The 20112-nt window shown below is 36.3% G+C and overlaps 1 protein-coding gene across 1 annotated transcript in view; it reads right to left on the bottom strand.

The window, feature by feature from the left end:
* CUBN (cubilin) overlaps positions 1-20112 on the bottom strand; it is a 336941-nt gene that overhangs the window by 235397 nt on the left and 81432 nt on the right. Inside the window, exons 22-23 of the mRNA XM_023223232.1 lie at positions 19783-19999; positions 17246-17376 (exon numbers count right to left, since the gene is read on the bottom strand). Coding sequence (XP_023079000.1) covers positions 17246-17376; positions 19783-19999 — 348 coding nt within the window. The remainder of the gene's footprint in view (positions 1-17245; positions 17377-19782; positions 20000-20112) is intronic.

Below are 20112 nucleotides of genomic sequence, written 5' to 3'. Positions count from 1 at the left end.
TCCGGTAATATGTTATTTCATTAATTTGTGCCTATACTTGATTTTCAATAGGCCATTCTGGATGTGCAAATAAAGATTTCATTCTGAAACAGTTTTTGTAATCTTAAAGACAAAATAATTACTAACAGTAAATCTAAGCTATGGAGTAGAAATTGTTACATATGTCTTGAGTAAACAACCCTTTAAATCTTGAAAGTGTTACTTTTTTCTAATCCTTGCAAATTACCGTAAACATTAAAAATTAGGATCCACTGCAGGAGGGCCTAGAAATAATTCAGTCTTGTCTTTTCATAAGCTTCCTTTAAAATGGTTTTCGCCAAAGCATGTATTTATGAGAAATAACAAAGCAGGTACCCCCACCATGGGGTTAACAATAGGGCCCCAGGCTCAAGGACCAGAGTGATCTTGAATGAAAAACCTCTCAAACACTGACAAGCTCTGCAGCCTTGGGAGAGTTACTGTACTTCTCTAAGCCTTAGTTCCCACATCTCTCAAATGAAGAGGGTTGCTACCTTTCAGTGTAGGTTTAAGAGTTAAAGATAATGCATTACAAGGGCTTGGCCCATTGATACGCGCTCAGTAAACGGTGGTCATTTACATTATAAGGAAGACATTAGATCATTTATAAAACATTTAGGATAGTACCTGGACAATTTTGAAGTCCTAAATAAATACCTTCTTTAAAAACTTTTCTGTTTTAATAGTTTTAACATTACCTATTCAGTCGATTCTGTGTTTACTAACACCCACTCAATCTCCTATGCCCTCCAAATCGGAAATATTTTACAAATAAAATCTGGTTTGAATGCTTTTGTTTTTGTTTTTGTTTTTGTTTTGAGACAGAATCTTGCTCTGTCGTCAAGGCTGGAGTGCAGTGGCGGGATCTTGGCTCACTGCAACCTCTGCCTCCTGAGTTCAAGTGATTCTCCTGTCTCAGCCTCCCCAGCATCTGGGACTACAAGCATGCACTACCATGCCCAGCAAATACATGCATTTTTAATGTATTTCCAATTGCATCCAGCCATAACCTAAATCTAGGGTATAGGAGTAGACAGAGGTCTCCTACTGAAAGGTTTTGGATACAATAAACCATTGTGTTTCACTGTGAGTCAAAATAATAATAATAATAATAATAATAATAATAATAATAATAATAATAATAATAAGGATGTTTAGTTATGCTCTTTCCCTAGTTGTTGCTATATAATCATACTCAGAAAAGAAGAATCACTGGTATTGAAAACATAGAGATGCATAGAACGTATTATAGGTTCTACCATCTGTGTATAGCTCTCAAAGTAATGGGCATTCGCCAGATATTTGATTTTACTCTATTTTAAACAGCAAGCAATCAAGGCTTTATTTATTGAAGGAATTCACAGTGACATTTAACACCAAAGATTATGTTTAATTCCAAAAGTATAGAAAAGTATGCTTTTCTGTAGTCTGCCAAAAAATGTCCACAAGTGGAAAGGAAGGCAGAGAGGAAGGGAATAAGAGAGACAGAAGGGAGACAACAGGAAAGGTAGAAAGAGGAATAAAGAGAGCAGGAGGAGTATAGCATTGGTCTATTAATATTTCAGACCCACTAATGAAAATTACTAAGCTAAAAAAAGGACATCAAATGAAAGCAGTGACCCAGTATCCCTGAGTTCACCGAATAGACAGACTCATTGACCCACACACAGAGAGCTTTAGCCAGTATATCAAATATTTAGAGGAAATTATCTGTTCATTTGCTTGTTCTTAAAGAGACAATGCTCCTTGCTTACTCTCTGTACTCCCAGAGGGGAAATACAACTGTATTGCATATCTCTAATGCAACTTGTCTGTGGGAGAATGTTAAGTGTGATCAGGTTCTCAGGTGGTGGAACCTGAATTAATGATATTTTCAGGCAATTATGATGAGTAGTTTCCCTTCATCTTGCTTACATGCATGTGATTATTCTGGAACAACTGGTGGGAGTCTGTTAATCTTTACTGAAATTTTGATTTACTCACCAAGTTTCTTTTCTGTTGCTGGAACAAAAGTAAACTACAGTTCCTGATGTGTTCCAATGATATTTACACCATTCACTTTGTCTGAAATGCTTTACCCTTTACCTAACCCGCTGCCCCACAACCCCTGCCAATACACAGTTTAACATATACACTCTTACCCATCATTTAAGGTTGGCTGAGACCTTTCCCAACGAAGCAGAACTAATTTATCTCGCATAATAAAATTGTATGTAAATAGCAATTTGAGTCCCAAACATATTTTGTAGTTGTTTTTATATGAGTATATTTACCTTACTAAACCTTGGGATATGAATAAGACCTTATTAACCATTATTTACTATCACTGTAGTACCTGGCCCAGATGAGGTCCTAGTAAGTAGTTGTTGCAATATTATTACATGATGTGTTGGAAACAAAGGGGACTGGTACATGCATCTAAGTTCCTTCCACTCTCCCTACTCCATTCAGTTCTTCTCTTTCAAGCTACCCCTATACTCCAATCCTATGACTCCCTCTATTTTTCTCACCTCATTTTTCCTCTCTCTCTCCTTCCTGTACTCTATCCTGGTTGGCTGAGGTTCTTTAATATTTTTTTGCTTCCAACTATGACAAGCAACTGTAGTAAACTAGCTCCTCTCCTTAAGAACTGTAAACAAAATACTGGACAATCTGCAGTACAAGATTGTGATTCTTGACAGAAAGGAAACTCATGATATATGACTCTTGATTTCCTTGGTTTTCTACCTATGCAGAATTTCCTGACCACAGAAGGGAGCTGAAGCCCATGTAGTGAATGACAGCCCTACTGAGCTGATAATGCAAAGATTAGGATTGCCAAAGCAGCTGGAACTATAAGGAAATTCTCCAGAGAAGAAGTATATAGAGATGAAAGCCAGGCATCTGAGCAGGGCTTCCCATGGATTCTTAGCTAAGCCTGGGCTGAGAATGCATAAGGTGAGACTTCAAAAAGCATGTCAGACAGGAGCTGCTACTAGGCTGGAAGCAGAAACAAGATCATTTAGAGTTCTCTCCCATTCCAGAATGGGAATACCTCCTTAACACCTCAGGCATTCAAATTAGACACCTAAAAGGCCATATCTTACAAGTGAAGACCATGGCCAAGAGTAGGGCTCTCTAGAACTTGCCTACCAAAGGATGAGTCTTAACAAGACCTGCGGGAATCATAGAAGTTGGAGATTGAGACCTACCAAGTTAGAGGGGCTCAAGAAACAGGGATATTCACAAATATTCTTTAGCAAATAAAGATATAAACCTATGCAGATACAAAGCAATCAGCTAGATATCAAACTAGTTTCAGTGGAGGAGAGAATACAGAGTGTCTACAACACATAATTTATCCTCATGATATAGGACACCCATATCATGTCCCAACCCATATCATGTCCACTATAAATCCCAAAATTACTATAAATGTTAAAAAAATGAGAAAATATGGGCCCGGCACGGTGGCTCATGCTTGTAATCCCAGCACTTTAGGAGGCCGAGGTGGGTGGATCACGAGGTCAAGAGATCGAGACCATCCTGGCCAACATGGTGAAACCCCATCCCTACTAAAAATACAAAAAATTGGCTGGGGGTGGTGGCACTATAGTCCCAGCTACTCAGGAGACTAAGGCAGGAGGATCGCTTGAACCCAGGAGGCGGAGGTTGCAGTGAGCCGAGATCGTGCCACTGCACTCCAGCCTGGCGACAGAGAGTTCATTTCAAACAACACAAAACAAAACAAAAATGAGAAAATATGAATCAAATCAAGAAATGTCATCAGTAGTCAAGAAAAATGTGGTCATAGTTGAGAAAAAAATGTGATCTTGTGATTCAAAGATGATCTAGGTGTTAGATTTAAAAGAGAAAGACTTTAAAGCAGCTATTAAAAATATGTTCAAAGACTTAAAGAAAAAAGCCTTAAAAAGTAAACAGACAAGAAATGTTGGCCCAAAAAGGGAGGAAATTACTAAAAGAAATCATGGAAATTATATAACTTAAAATTACACTAATTGAAATTAAAACTTCATGATGAGTTTAATAGTAAACTGTAGGTAGAAGAAAAAAGGTCAGTACACTTTAACATATATCAATATACCTAATTTACTCTAAAGAACAAAGAGGAAAGAACTCCAGGAAGATGAACAGATATTAAAAACAAAAACAAAAACAAAACAAACAAAAAAAAAACAATAGGTTAACACACATGCAATTAGAGAACCAGAAGGAAAAGAAAATAAAAATGGGTCAAAAAAAGAGAAGGATGTAGTGGCTAAAATTCTCCTAAATTTTATGAAAAACATCTAATAAAATATGCTAGGCTTTCTTTTCATTATCTCCTTAAAAGTGAAGTAGTGATTTAAAGCAAAAATAATAGTAAGGTGAATTTATAATATAGAGAGAAGCAGGCCAGGCGCAGTGGCTCACGCCTGTAATCCCAGCACTGTGGGAGGCCGAGGTGGGCAGATCACTTGAGGTCAGGAGTTCGAGACCAGCCTGACCAACATGGTAAAACCCCATCTCTACTAAAAAAAAAAATACAAAAATTAGCCAGGCATGGTGGCGCATGCCTGTAGCCCCAGCTACTCAGGAGCCTGAAGCACAAGAATTGTCTAAACCTGGGAGGTGGGGGTTGCAGTGAGCTGGGAGCATGCCACTGCACTCCAGCCTAGTCCATAGACTAACAGTCTCAAAAAAAAAAAAAAAAAAAAAGAGCGAGAGAATGAATGATTTAAAGCAAAAATAATAGTAAGGTGAATTTATAATATAGAGAGAAGTAAAAGATATAACTAAAACAGCACACAGAAGGACAGGCAGATGGAATTACACTAGTAGGAGATTATTACACTTGTGAAGTATAAAGGGGAATGTGTGTAATATGAAGTGTCAGGTATGAATTGGAAGGTATGAAATGTAAAGCAGCTGCATATTAACGCTAAGAAAACTTGCTTATAAGCTAAGGAGTATATTTTTAGCCCTAGTGTAAAACTACAAAAACAAAAAGGTATCATTAAAAAAACAATGAAAGAAATAGAATGGAATACTAATAATATTCTGTAAACCAAAATGAAGACAGGCTAATGGCAACATAAAAAGAGAAGAATGGAAAACAACTACCATAATGGTATGTTAAATTCAACCATAATAATAATTGCATTAGTTGTAAATGGTCTAAATACTTTAGCTAAAACACAGAAACAACAGGACCCAATTATATGTTTTTTCTATACATGCACATTATATATAATGACACCATTATATATAATGGTGAAATTAGGTTGTAAGTAAAAGAATGAGAAAAGATATACCATGTGAACAGTAATACAAGAAAGCTGAAATCACTGAAATAACATCAAACAAAAGTGACTTCAAGAAGGACAGTATTATTAGATTTACAGAAAGACATTTCATAATGACAAAGGGGATGATTTATCAGTAAAATATAATAATCATAAATGTGCATGCACGAAGTAATACTTTCAAAATACATCAAGGAAAGTGAAAAGGCAAAAGTTAAAGAAAAAAAAAACTATGATTAGAGCTGAAGATTTGATCACCTTTCTCTCAGTAACTGAAAATGAAACAGATAAAAATAAATAGGGGTATAGAAAATCTCACCAACATTATCAGCCGACTTAAGCTAATTACAGAGAGCACTACCCTTAATAACTGCAGACAACACAGTTTTTCAAGCGTACATGAAATGTTCAGCAGCATAGACCACATACGAGGCTATAACACAATTCTCCATAAATTTTAAACAATTGGAAACTTAGAAAGTATATCATTTAACCACAATAAAACTGAAATTATAAATCAATAAGACAACTAGAAAACCTGCAAATATTTGAAAATTAAATAATACATTTGCAAATAATCCATAGATCCAAAAAGAAATCACAAGATAATTGGAAAATATTTTGAACTGGAAGTTAGTGAAAATAAAACATTAAAATTTGGGAGGTAGCCAGGCGCAGTGGTTCACTCCTGTAATCCCAACACTTTGGGAGGCCGAGGCAGGTGGATCACGTGGTCAGGAGTTTGAGACCAGAGTGACCAACATGGTGAAACCCCATCTCTACTAAAAACACAAAAATTAACCAGGCGTGGCAGCCAGTGCCTGTAATCCCAGCTACTTGGGAGGCTGAGGCAGCAGAATCACTTGAAACCGGGAGGCGGAGGTTGCAGTGAGCCAAGATCACGTCACTGCACTCCAGCCTGGGCAACAAGAGTGAAACTCCGTCTCAAAAAAAAAAAAAAAAAAAAAAAATTGGGAGATGAAGTAGTGCTTAAAGTCTATATCTGTATCTATCTATCTGTAGTTAATTTTTATCTAAAGAAACTAGAAAAAAGCTAACTAAGGCAATAATAAAAAGAAAAGAGATAATATAAGAACAAAAATCAATTAAATGGAAAATGCAATAGCAATAGAGTAAATAAACAATATCAAAAATTGGTTCTTTGAGAAAATTATTAAAATTGATAGAATTCTACCAAAACTGATCAAAGAAAGAAGAGAAAAAACACAAATTAGCATTTTCAGAAATGAAGAGGGGATGTCACTATAGAATTTTCAGGCATTAAAATAATAGACACCATTACAAAAAACTGTGCAAATAAATTTGACAACCTACATAAAATAGATGAATTCTTTCAAAATTCCCATAACTGACTCAAAAGGAAATAGAAAGCTTTAATAGTCTCTATTAATTGAAGAAATTAAATTTATAATATAAAACCTTCCTACAAAGAAAACTACAGGCTCGAATAATTTCACTGGTGAGACTGTATCAAACAATTAAGAAATTGTTTATATTCCACAAACTCAGAAAATAGAGAAGATATTTTCTAACAAGACCAATATTACTCCTATACTAAACCAGACAAAGAAATTTTAAAAAATTACAGTTCAGTATGTCTTACATTGATGCAAAAATCCATAACAGAATTTTAGCTTAATAATTCTGAATATACATAAAAATGATAATAGATCAGAACCAGGTGGAGTTCTGATGTATTATATAACATTGATGTGACCATAGAAAACTAAATCAACATAATTTACCACCTAAACAGAATAAAAAAGAAAAGCTTTGAGAGATATCAAAAGATGAAGAAAAATTCAACAGCCATCCAGGATAAAAACTCAGCAAGTATGCCCAGAAGGGAACTCCACAAACTGATAAATGGTATCTATGGAAAATCCAAAGCTAACATCATACTTAAGTGGTAAAGGACTAAATGCTTTCCTGTCAAAATTAAGAAAAAGGTCAACAATGCCAACCTCACCCTTTCTGTTCAAGAATGCCCAGAAAGGTCTAGCCATCACAGCAATACACATACACAGAGAAAGAGAGAGACAGAGAAAGAGAGAAGGGAAAAAATAAAACTTACTTAACTTATTCACAGTTATTGTCATCTATGTAGTAGATACTAAAGGATTTATATAAGTTATTAGAACTAATAACTAGTTTCACAAGACTACAGAATACAAGATATGTATACAAAAATCCATTTATGTTGCATATATCAGCCAAACAACCAGAAAGTAAAATTTTTAAATTCTATATTTTATAATATGTATATATAATATGGGATGTCATTTTATAATAGCATAAAAACATGAAATGCTTGATAAAAAGTTTAATGGAAATATGCACAAACTCTACACTGAAAACTTTATTGCTGAAGGAAACAAAGGAAGCTATGAATAAACGGAGAGGTAAAATATATTCATGGATTGGAAGACTGAATTTAAAATGATCTTTACACCCCAAATTGGTCTGTAAATTCAATGTAATCTCAATCAAACTCTCAAGTTTTTTTATACAATTGAAAAGCTGATTCCAAAATGAATATGGAAATACAAAAAATTTAGGATAGCCCAAACAATTTTGTAAAAGAAGTATAAATCCAGAGGTTTTACACTTCCAGATTTTAATATACAATATAAAATTATGTAATATTAAGTAATATAATGTCCTATTGTTATAGGAGTAAATATGTATATCAATGTGATGAAATAGAGATTCCAGAAGAACACTTACACATGAACACAGGCACGTGATTTTCAACAAAAATGCAAAAGCAATTCAGTGGGGGTGGGGGTGGGGGTGAAGGTGAATCTTTTCAACAAATGGTGCTCAAACAATTAAATACCATTTGCTAAACACACTTGGATACATAACTCATACCATATAGAAAAACTGATTCAAAATGGATCATAGAACAAATATAAAATCTCAAACTATAAAACTTCTAGAAGGATGCACGTGGGAGATCCTGATAACTTTGGTAGTCAAATATTCCTTAGACAAGATACAAAATGCACTAAGCATAAAAGGGATAAAAGGATATATTGAATTTCTGTTCTTCAAAAGATACCATAAGGAAAAGAAAAGTTTAGCCACACACTGGGAGAAAATACTTGCAACACATTTATCTGACAAAGGACATTTTTGTATGCAGAATATACAACATATGACTCATTAATAAGAAACAAACAAAAATGAGCAATATGGTTTTAATGAACACCTCACAAAAGAAAATAAATGAATTGTCAAAAAGCATGTGAAAAGGACTCAGCACTATTAGTCATCAGGGAAATGCAAAATAAAACCATCAGATACTACTATGCAACTACCAGAGGCTAAAAATGAAAAGATTGGCAATATTAAGGATTGGGAAAGATGTGGAAAAGAATCGCTGTAAGGCAGATGAGCCCCCAAATTGGGACTCTACCTAGGAAGGTTTTGGGGGAGCCGATGGTAGAAAAAAATCAGCTTCACTGAGGTATCAGCATTCCAGCTCCGTGACTGCTCCTGCAGAGCAGGGCTACCCCATATGCAACGTGTTGAGAGAAGAAGCTTGGCACAGTTGTGCAGTCATATTGACACCCATATGCAAATTAAGGGGTGGGTTATTTGGAAATTTCTAGAAAAAGGATGGTAACTTCTGGGTGTTGTCATGGCAATGGCAAACTGTCATGGAGCTGTTGGGCATGTCTTATGAAGAGGTGCTTCTGTCTCTTCCCGTCTTAGCCAGTCTTCCATGTGGTCTGGTTTTGAGCCCCAACTCTTATTTCAGAATTGTCATTCATATAGGTGAGAATATAAAATGGCATAACCACTTTGGAAAACAATTTGGCACTTTCTTACAAAGTTAAACATACCATTATCATATGAGACCCAGAAATTCTACTCCTAGGTATTTTACTCAAGAGAATGAATAAGTCCACAAAAAACTTGCATGTCAATGATCATGGTAGCTTTTCTGTAATAGCTAAAAGCTGAGAAAAGCCCAACTGTCTAACAACAGGTGAACAGATAGTCAAATTATGATATATCCATGCAATGGAAGGCTAGTCAGCAATAGAAAGAAAAGAACAGATAAATCCAGCAACGTGAAAAAATTCCAGACACATTATGCTAAATGAAAGAAGCCAAGCTGGGTGTGGTGGCTCACGCCTGTAATCCCAGCACTTTGGGAGGCCAAGTTGGGCAGATCACGAGGTCAGGAGTTTGAGACCATCCTGGTCAACATGGTGAAACCCTATCTCTACTAAAAACACAAAAATTAGCTGGGGGTGGTGGTGCGTGCCTGTAGTCCCAGCTACTCGGGAGGCTGAGGCACCACTGCACCCCAGCCTGGGCGACAGAGCGAGACTCCATCTCAAAAAAAAAAAAGAAGCCAGACACAAAAGAGGACACACTATGTATTCCTGTTCACAGCTGCCTTTTGCACAGTTAAAACTATTCTGTACTGGTAGAAACTAGGTCTGTGGTTGCTGACACAGAAGGTGTTGAGGAAACTAATCAAAGGAACATGAGGATCCCTTCTGGAGGGCCAGAAGTATTTGATAGCTTGAACGGAGAGGTGGTTAAAGGGGTGTACACAATTCTGAAAATTATGGATAAATTTACTGAAATTACAGGAAAAAAATCCTTATTATGTTAAAAGCTTGAAAGTTCTGTGCACAGACAGGTTGCACTCTCTAGAGAAAGTCCAATAAATAATTCAGATATCTAATAAATAATACATAAAATTGAAATAGAGAAATAAAATACCACATTTGAAGGGATCCCTGCTATACATATTAAATACTAGAATATTTAATCTTAAAATTTGATGTTAGTTTTATGAGATTCAAATTTCATAGAGAGAAGAATTATTATTCTCTGAACTTAATGTATCTATTTCTTGAAAAATTAAAAACTCCTCTTAACTATCACTGAACTCTGTAGATGTTTACATTTCTTCCCTTGACAATATAAACGGCTCCTTCTAGAATAGTAATAATACTGAAAAATATCAATACTAAGTTTTGGTTTCCTCTTGTGATTTTCAGCAAAGCACAAACGATTAAATTAGAATGTATTTCCATACAAGGATATTTATGTGTTGGTATGATACTTATTATTACATCAATACAAAATGCAAAGATAAAAAATGTATCTATGCTTTTTATTTTATCTTATATAGCCAAAGGAAAATTCATACCCAATATCAGTTTAGCCTTTTATTATGGTCTAAGGACATTTACAAAGAAATGAAAAATCAAAGTACATTTCTTCTATCCCCTAAATTCAACTGAACTAGCAATGGAAAAGTGTATCTCTGAAGATCAAAGACAACTGTTGGCAGAACTCACATGTTTTTCTTTCTGACCAACCTCAAAAAAATTTTTTTAAAAGTAAAGAAAGAAAAGAGAAAACATACAAATGCCTTCCGTGGACCATTACAAAAATCACAAAACTAGATTTTTCTAAAACTCACAATGTATCTCTGCCTTCACTAAAATTTTTCAAATAAGTTTTTGTAACACAGGACTCAGCTCATTATCAAAGGGGAAAATGAGAAACATGTATAACTCTCCAAACCACAAAGCAACAATGATATCAGTCCCATAAAATTTGAGCCACAGAAATAGGATAAACTGATCCTGTGGAGAGAGGAATGCATCTCATAGGGAGACCCTAGATTATGGGGAACTGCTCCAGCTCCTTCCTGCTTTGCATTATGGGATGATTTATGTGATTATCCAATTACATTGAGGCTCAATCTTTTAGCTATGCTTTCTGAAATCACTTATGAAACGTTTGGGTTCTGAATGAATCCATATGACCTCAGATATTCTAGGAATGTGCTAAATAGACAGCCAACCCAGGAGCCATCATCTGCTTCCACAGACATATTTGGTTTAGCATCCTTCAAAATGAAGACCCAAGGGAAGATATAATTATAGGTTCAGTCTCTCCCTTAAGAAAGAAGAAGCCTTCTCAATCAAACTCAACATTTTGCCATAATTTTCTGCTAGGTGGTCATGGTCATTGCTTTTTCTTTTCCCTCTCAGATGACCAGTGCAGATTCATATAAAAATAAGCAAAGTAGCTATTGTAAAATTGAGAAAAAAACATTGAGAATCATATTTTATATCTGGCAAAGTCATGGTCCTTTACAACTATAATGTAATTTTCACTTTGAATGTCTCATTTTGTCTTTCTCAACTTTGCAAAACAGCCAGGCATTATCTCCCCTCTTTTTAGAGAGGTGTAGATGAGAGATCTCAGGTTCCTGCAGATTAAATTCTAAAAGATACTTATTTCAGACATAGCCAAGATAAAATTTGAACCCAGGCCCTCTCTTTCCAAATCCTATTCTCTTTAACAATCCCTGGTTTTTCTTTTCTTTTCTTTCTTTTCTTTTCTTTTTTTTTTTCTTTTTTTTTTTTTTTTTTGAGAAGGAATTTCACTCTTGTTGCCCAGGCTGGAGTGCAGTGGTGCGATCTTGTCTCACTGCAGCCTCTGCCTCCCAGGTTCAAGCAATTCTCCTGCCCCAGCCTCCTGAGTGGCTGGGATTACAGGAATGAGCCACCACGCTTGGCTAATTTTGTATTTTTAGTAGAGACTGGGTGTCTCCATGTTGGTCAGGCTGGTCTCAAACTCCCAACCTCAGGTGATCTGCCCGCCTCGGCCTCCCAAAGTGCTGGGATTACAGGCATAAGCCACTACACCTGGCCACAATCCCTGGTTTTTCTACACAGGAAATGTCAATTTAAGGATGAAGACAAGTGGGGAACTCAGAATATCACGATGAAGTGTTTTGTTGCATTTTTATTCTAAGGAGTAAGAAATGTAACAAATAAGATAAATGAACTGAGCGGAGAAGTGCTGGGACACCTGTACATACAAAATTATGAGAAAACAGTAGCCGGTAAGAAAGTAAATCTTTAAAAGACGAATCGACTTACTATAAAACCTTTTCCTGAGGGAAAATAGCTGAATCTCTCATAGCAAAGAATACAGAATTCAAGGTGGACAGAAAGAATCAGAGAGGCTTGTGAGTTGTCCAAAGTATTCCAAATTATGGCCGGGTGCAGTGGCTCATGCCTGTAATAACAGCACTTTGGGAGGCCGAGGCGAGGGAATCACCTGAGGTCAGGATTTCAGGACCAGCCTGACCAACACGGTGAAATCCTGTCTCTACTAAAAATACAAAATTAGCCAGGCATGGTGGCCATGCCTGTAATCCCAGCTACTTGGGAGGCTAAGGCAGGAGAATCACTTGAACCTAGCAGGCGGAGGTTGCAGTGAGCCAAGATCTTGCCATTGCACTCCAGCCTGGGCAACAAGAGTGGAACTCCATCTCAAAACAAAACAAAACAAACAAACAAGAACAACAAAAACAAACCGAAAGTATTCCAAATTAGTATCAAGGTTGAGAGTAGGACCAAGACTTCTGACCTCCCTACAGCATCCCCTTTCCATGTGTCATGAACAGATAGTACTTCCCATCATGAGCAGTTGTACCATCCAACCCACTATCATATCTCCCTTGTAATTCTACAGCAATTCACATGCTAAGACTTGACCTTCAGAGTCCTTGATAAACTACAAAGTTTCTTTAGAACCCCTTGAATTGCTTGGCGTTTAACAAGCATCCTAGACCTATTTCACTCAGAATTTCTGGGTGGCGCCCAGATGCCTGAATTTACAGCAAGAAAATCCCCCATCTCAAATTTCTTATGAACACTAGAATTTGAGGACACTGCCCTCCGAAACTGAAGTTTTAAAATAGAAGCAGAACTCTCCTTACCCTTTTATTGTAAAGAAGCCCTCTTTGGGCATGCTTGTCATCATTTCTTAACTTTGCACTCCTAGATGCCTCTTCTGAGCTCATTTCAGGATGACTGATAAAAAACAGCCCTAACCACCCACTAATGACTAGGTGGGAACCCTGCCTTGGGAAGGAGGGAGGCCAAGAAAGCCCAGCAGGTCTCATCTCTAATCCTGTGTTGATGTTGTGATCGTCCTTGGCCATTTCCCTGGATAACTGTGAAGTTTTCTCTTTGCAGGAAATATGAAAAGTCCTCCCCAGTTTGATGATAGCCCTGAATTAAATGTTACTAGCTGTTACATGCAGTTCATTTAGAGCGTTTCTAAGAGCTAATCTAGACATGGCAAAAGAAATGGATTCTAAGACAGGACTCGATTGTTTAGCCTGACTTTCAAACCAATTAGCTATGTATTCTTGAGAGGATAAATTCAACATCCTAGACTTCTATCTCCCTTATTTAAAAATTAAGGTAACTGGAATAGATGTGTGCTTCAAACCTTATTGACATACCCTAAAAAATACATTTACATCAACCATACATGCGCGCAGAAATACTGCAAACAGGTCTCATGAAGTGACACCTAACTTGGTATGATAAACTCTGATACTTTCTCTCCTATTCCTTTCTATTCTACTCCATACTTTTAACAATCACAAGCAGCAACCGAATAAATTAATGTCATGACTCAACAATGAGTCATGAATTAGTTTGAAAAACATTGGACTAGACGTTAAATAGGTTTTCCTCTAATATTACAGTTGAAAATGAATCAGGTGCATTTTCTTTGTTCCTGTTTATACTTTTAAATTTCCCTTTTAGCAGGATTATATATTAATGTATATGCAACAGATGTTAATAGAATATAAAATTTTACTTTAAATTGATAACATTAGTCAATTACATTCTCTCAGGATTCAAATATTTTGTAGTTTGAATGAGCAAAATCTAATATGTTAAATTAAAGCTGAGTCTTGTAGTTATTAAGAACTTCGTAAGAGTTTTAACCTTAGCACCTCATACTTGTTAGTTCTTTTCTTTCTATTTTCCCAGGCACATCTGGATAAAGGCAGAAACAAAGTAACAAGGGAGGAAGTCTAAGTAATCACAAGAAGCCAATCTTTTTTCTCTCAAACACATACTTTGGGGCTGACATCATAGCCACATGGCACAAACTACAGATGGAAAAGTATCCGAACTCAAATCCGGAAACTTAACCTTTATGAGATGAAGACAGGAAAGACTTCAGCAGGCAAACTCACACCTGTTGGGCTGAGGAGCTAGAAATCAACAACAAAATACCAACATTACTGCTCTGGAAATAACTTCTGTTAGAGCAATAAAGTAAGATGAGGGCCAATGACTGAGCTTCCCTTGATGCTTTTCCCTGATGCTATTTTACTCTGCAGAAAGTATCCAACATACGATGACACCTGAAAAGAATGAGTCCTAGCATCTCTGTGTTTCCACACCAGCAGCTCACTCTGACCCTGGCTGCGTTCCAGGTCTAGCTACTGCCTTAGAGGACTAGCCCACCACCTGGTGTCACCAACCCAACCCCAGCTCAGTCTCCTGACACCAGCTCTTCCCTAAAAAATGCTGCAGGGCCCCCCCTCAGCAACGCATGAGAGCCAATCTCTCACGTCTTGATCTATGGGAAACTGTGACAGGCTCCAGAATTACAAACAGAAGGTGTGCTGTGTCTTTCTGGATCTCGTCATCTGATTGCTATTTAGAATGGCCTGACTGTGTTAGTCAGACCTATGAGTTCATCCAACAACAAGCGGGCACAGTGACCAGCCGGGCTCAGCCCAGGGACAGAAAGCGAACACTCCCTAGCCTGTGATTTCAGCCTTGTGCAGACCAAATAGAGGCCAAAGTAATGATTATCACACGGGGAAGCCGGCTGGAGAATCTTTTGAGTTTCTATGAAAACACTGCCTCCCCTTTGCTTTTATCACTTGCTTTTTCTTCTGCTCTTCTTTATAGTTTCCTTTCCCGTACAGTTTGCTTCTATCTCTTTTCCTGACTCATTTTTATTTTACCTGTATCTTGTCTTTCTGAAAACTTTTACAATTAAAATCTAATATCCTCCCTGTCCAATTATTTTAACTGCTCTTGGTTCTTTCTGCACAAAATATTGCCTTACAAGCTAGGGTGGTAATAGAATTGTTTTACAAAGGTATGTCTTACTTTGCATATCATTACAAAGATTTCCACATTTTCAGGAGGCCCTGCCTGTATTATATGTTATCTAAGATACAGCCAGTTCATTCATGCAGCAAATTAAAATTACATTCATAGATGATTAAAGCCGGACGTCATCTCAAGGATTACCAAATCCAATTCCTTAATTTTACAGATGAGAAAACTGTGGCCCAGAGAGTTCAAGTGACTTGCTCCAAATGCTGATCTAATATTCAGTGTGCTTTGGGGCCAAACATACGAGACAGATAAAACTACAGCAGCATGAAAAATTGTGTGCACCCTATAATTTCTTAAGAAACCAGTTTTGGTCACTGGATGTTAACCACCTGAATGAAGTCCAGTGAATATGTCAATCACACACGATAGCCTATTGTAACTGCCAGGGATTCCATTTCACATGTGCTTGTGCTTGAGCTGGATAATGAACTGCTCCTGCAGAGGTTCCCACCTGGGAGAAAAGTACTGATGGATTCTCTCACACTCAGGATTCTGGAGAAATCTAAAGCCATGGTTTCAAACATAGAACTTGAACTGCTGTAGAGTTTTGCCTGAAATGAAGAGTAGTGGCCAGCCCCTCTGAAGGAGAAATAAATGAGAAATTGGGTAAAGATTTTGAGTGGGAGATGTTTAAACTTTTATTTATTTTAGGGAGTGGGGACTTCAAAAGATAAGCATCTGGGGTTCTCAGGATGCAAGAGTGTGTCAGAGGGTGCATATCCCAACATAGAAAAAGCTACCAGTTCTTCCTGGAGAGAGCTCAGTGAATTGTACCATGCTGCTGGGGTAATCCTGAGGCTGAGAAATGCTTGGAAGCATAGTCACCACATGCCTACTATGGGTCTCTGCTGGATATTATTTGGGTCCTTTAATACAATGATGCAAAAGGAAAGCTCAGAGTATCTAAAAAAGAACACAACCTAGGGAAACATGAGCCTAATGAAATATGACTCCTTCATCAATCCCATGCACAGGCTCTTAGGGCTGGGAGCATCTCTGGTTCACATGTTACCTCAAAGACACTGCCTGCAAAAGGGATTTGTTTCCTATACTTCATTTGCAAAGAGCATAGTAATGATGAGAAATTAAGTAATAGGAAAAATACAATGAAAGGAAAAAATGCTGAAAAGATTAACTTCATTAGTCAAATTGAGACATGCATATTTTGCCAAGAAATCTTCCATTCCTTTCCCTGCAATTTCATGCGGTAGTCTCTAATTTTTATATGTTGTTATTCTGTTTGTAATTTCTTAACATAAGCATTCAGTCTCTTTGGTAACTTTTCATTCTGATAGAATTTTAAAAGACCCAAGAATGAGCTCCTGAATTCTTTTTACCCACATTTATTATGTATTTGTATTTTGCTCCCATTACTTTATCATTCTGTTTCTCTCATACACACACACACGCACAGACACACATACACACACATGCACGCACACACACATGCACGCCCACACGCATGCACACACACACAAGCACACACACAGACATATGCACACATGCATGCACACACACGTGAACACACACAGACACACACACAGACACGCACACACGCACGCACACACACACAGACACATACACATTCTCACTTATTATCTCAACTAAGTCAGAGTACTTTGGAGACATTATATTTCTTTACTGTCTAAAAACTTCAGTGTATTGTTCCTAAGGAAAGAAAAAACATTATTTTAACAAAACCACAGTACAATTACCAAAATGAGAAGATTTAATATTGATACAATATTCTTATCTAGTCACTACTTTTAATAAGGAAGGTATTTAAGTCACTATCCTTTATTCTAAATCAAGCTCTCATGGTGTGCCACAGGTTGCGGACGTTGTATTCTCATTGCATTTTAGCTATTAGCACTGTTTTGCAATGAAGTCAATAAAACCGAGTATGCAATGCTATTTTGTTACCTGTTGCTGCACTGATTGCTTCATAGTTTATTAAGAAGCCTTCATAAGTGAGGTCGGAGTCAGTCACAAACACCAGCATCAATGAGCTACCACTGCTTGTAAGAGAAGGCGGGATCGATTTTCCACAGTATCTATTCCAAACCAAGAAAGGATAGATGTGTGTATTTTAAAACGTTTGGTATATTGAAAATGATGTACCAAAAATTAGGACATATAAATATAATAATAGGTTTTGCTCTCTACCTCTCATCAACCTTAAAACACAAATATATTTCAGGCAAAAAAAAATTTGCAAACTTCTAAAGATTGTCCTGTTCATGATTATATCCCTGAAATGGTTTTAGGTGTGTTACTGGCTATGTGAGTTGCCATGTATGAGAAGTTTAGTAAAATAGAAAGTAAAAGCTACACTAGATTGCCATATAGCATATTAATACACTTTTTAACAGAAATGTAATAAACATATACAACAAATGGAAACAATATATCACATAATCATAGAGTCATCTCTCTAATCTAAACTCATATATCACTCAATCCCTGTGCCTTGTCTTCCTCATCCCTAAAATGGGAATGATGACAGTACCTACTTCATAGAGTTGTTTTGAGAATGTGATGAGTTAATATCCTGTATATAAAGCACTTAGAACAGTGCCTGGAATTGTAATCCCTATGGAGGGAATCTATTGTCCTTAAACAGCTCACTTATAAAGAGATAAGAGTGATGATTCAGCCATGCCACATTTCTGTGAACAAAACAGTTTAGCTCAGAAAAACTATTCTATTAATGTTAAAAAGAGAGCTATGATAAAAGACAGAATGCCATGAGCTTTTATCTAGAGAAATACCTGTAGGAAGAAGTGACAACAAAATAGAAATCTCAAATCAAGCACACTTGGTAAAATTAACCAAAAGAAATGATAAAGAAAACAAATATAGAAACCAAAAAAAGAGGAAATGTTGAGTACAGGAAAAGGATAAGTTAATTGCTAAAGGAGAAAAACAAAGAAAATTTGGTGTATAATACCATTGCAGTGTGAAAAAAATATTTAATATCTTGATCAAAATAAAAGTAGGTGAACTAATTGATATTTTAAATGCCTCCGTATATGCCCATGTATTTGAAATTTGAGGACGATCATTATAGTTTATGCCATTCAGCAAACGTTCTGTATTTTGCAGCGGTGATATGTTAAGTACCTTCCCAAAAAAGAAAAAGAAGAAAGTTTAAAAGATGAAAGATTAAGATGTTTAAAACATGAATGAGAAATAAAGAAAATAAAATGCAAGATAAAGAAATTTTAAAATATCAGGAGATTTTCATTTCCAACAGAAATGCAACAGGGGCTAGATTTAACCTTGCACCTGAAACAACAAAAATCCTGGACAAAAAAATATAAAACAATGGCTCTCAAAACACTGGAGGTCAAGCAATATAGGACAACAAACCTTTGGAGACAGGAAACAAACGAGTTTAAAGGCAAAACTGAAATGGATCAACCTGTTTCCAAGTAGCTTAACTGCTTTCCAGAACAAGGCTCAAGAATACTTACAGGAATACGACAATGTCCAGCAGCCAAAAACATAAAATTGAAAATGTCTGGTATCCTATTGAATATTACCAGATGTGAAAAGACGTGGGAAAGTATAACTCAGAAAGAGAGGAAAAATCAATCTATAAAACCATAGCAGGAAGCAATCCCAATGTTTGAATTAGTAGATAAAGTCATTAAAATAGCTACCACTATATCTCATAGATTTTTAAAGCTAGAGAAAAAAAATTCATGTGTAAAGTGGAGACATGGACTATATATAAAATGACTCAAATTGAACTTCTAGAAATTAAAACTACAATGTCTTGGTAAAATTAATAGCAGATTAAACATTGCAGAAGAAAAGATGAGTGTACTTGAATATATAGTAATAGAAACTTTCCAAAGTAAAACACACAGAACAGAGGCTTGAAATCAAAGAACAGGCTATCAAGTGAGTTGTAGAACAATTTCAAGTGCCTAATATATATGAAATCAGAGTCCCTAATGGGGAGGAAAGATAGAAAAGTATTTTAAGAACCAGTGGCCAAAAATGTTTCCAATTTGATAAAACTACAAATCTTTGCATCCAACAAAAAAATTATGCTGATTGAGAAAAGTCAGAAAAACATGCTGTACATATAGTATGATTCCAGTTAGATAAGATGCAAATGAATCTACAGGGATAGAAAGTAGATTCGTGGTTTCCTGTGGGTGGGGGTGAGGAGCAAAAGCAAGGAATTATAATGGAAAGGTTTTTTAGTTTTGTGGGTGGTGGATATACGCATTATTCTAATTTTGGTTTTGACTTCATGAATATACAAAGATGTCAAAATTTAATGTCTACAGGCCAAAACTACAGAGTAGTGATGTAGAAATGGTCATTAAGAAGCATGAGGATCTCACCTGGTTTTTATAACACAACGTGGTCGATTTTAAGATCCTTCACGGAAGCAGGAAAACAGTGAAGTTTTATTGTTAAACAAACAAACAAAATAACCTTACCTTCCAAGTGATGTCTCAGAGTCAGTGTCATAAACTTCCAAGTAATCATTTGTGCAATCGTAATGAAACTCCAGATGAAATCTTTCGAACATTAAATGAATCAGGTGATGAGGTTGGACTAATATATGCCAAGTACAGTTGATACCATGGGGGTAGACATTTGGATGGCCAGGACTTTGAATGGTCCCTGTTGATTCTGTAAGAATTTCTCCACATGCTGTTGAAATAAAAATTATAATTATCACAGCAAGTAACCAAGCTACCTGGATTTCAAATTAAAATGCTCTGATAATAACCTCTTCAAAGATTAAAAGAAAAATGTTTCTTAGA

Source organism: Piliocolobus tephrosceles, chromosome 9 (genome assembly GCF_002776525.5).
Source record: "Piliocolobus tephrosceles isolate RC106 chromosome 9, ASM277652v3, whole genome shotgun sequence".
Classification (NCBI taxonomy): Eukaryota; Metazoa; Chordata; class Mammalia; order Primates; family Cercopithecidae; genus Piliocolobus; species Piliocolobus tephrosceles.
The sequence above is the reverse complement of the archived record's forward strand: the minus strand, read 5'-3'. Positions and strand labels throughout refer to the sequence as shown.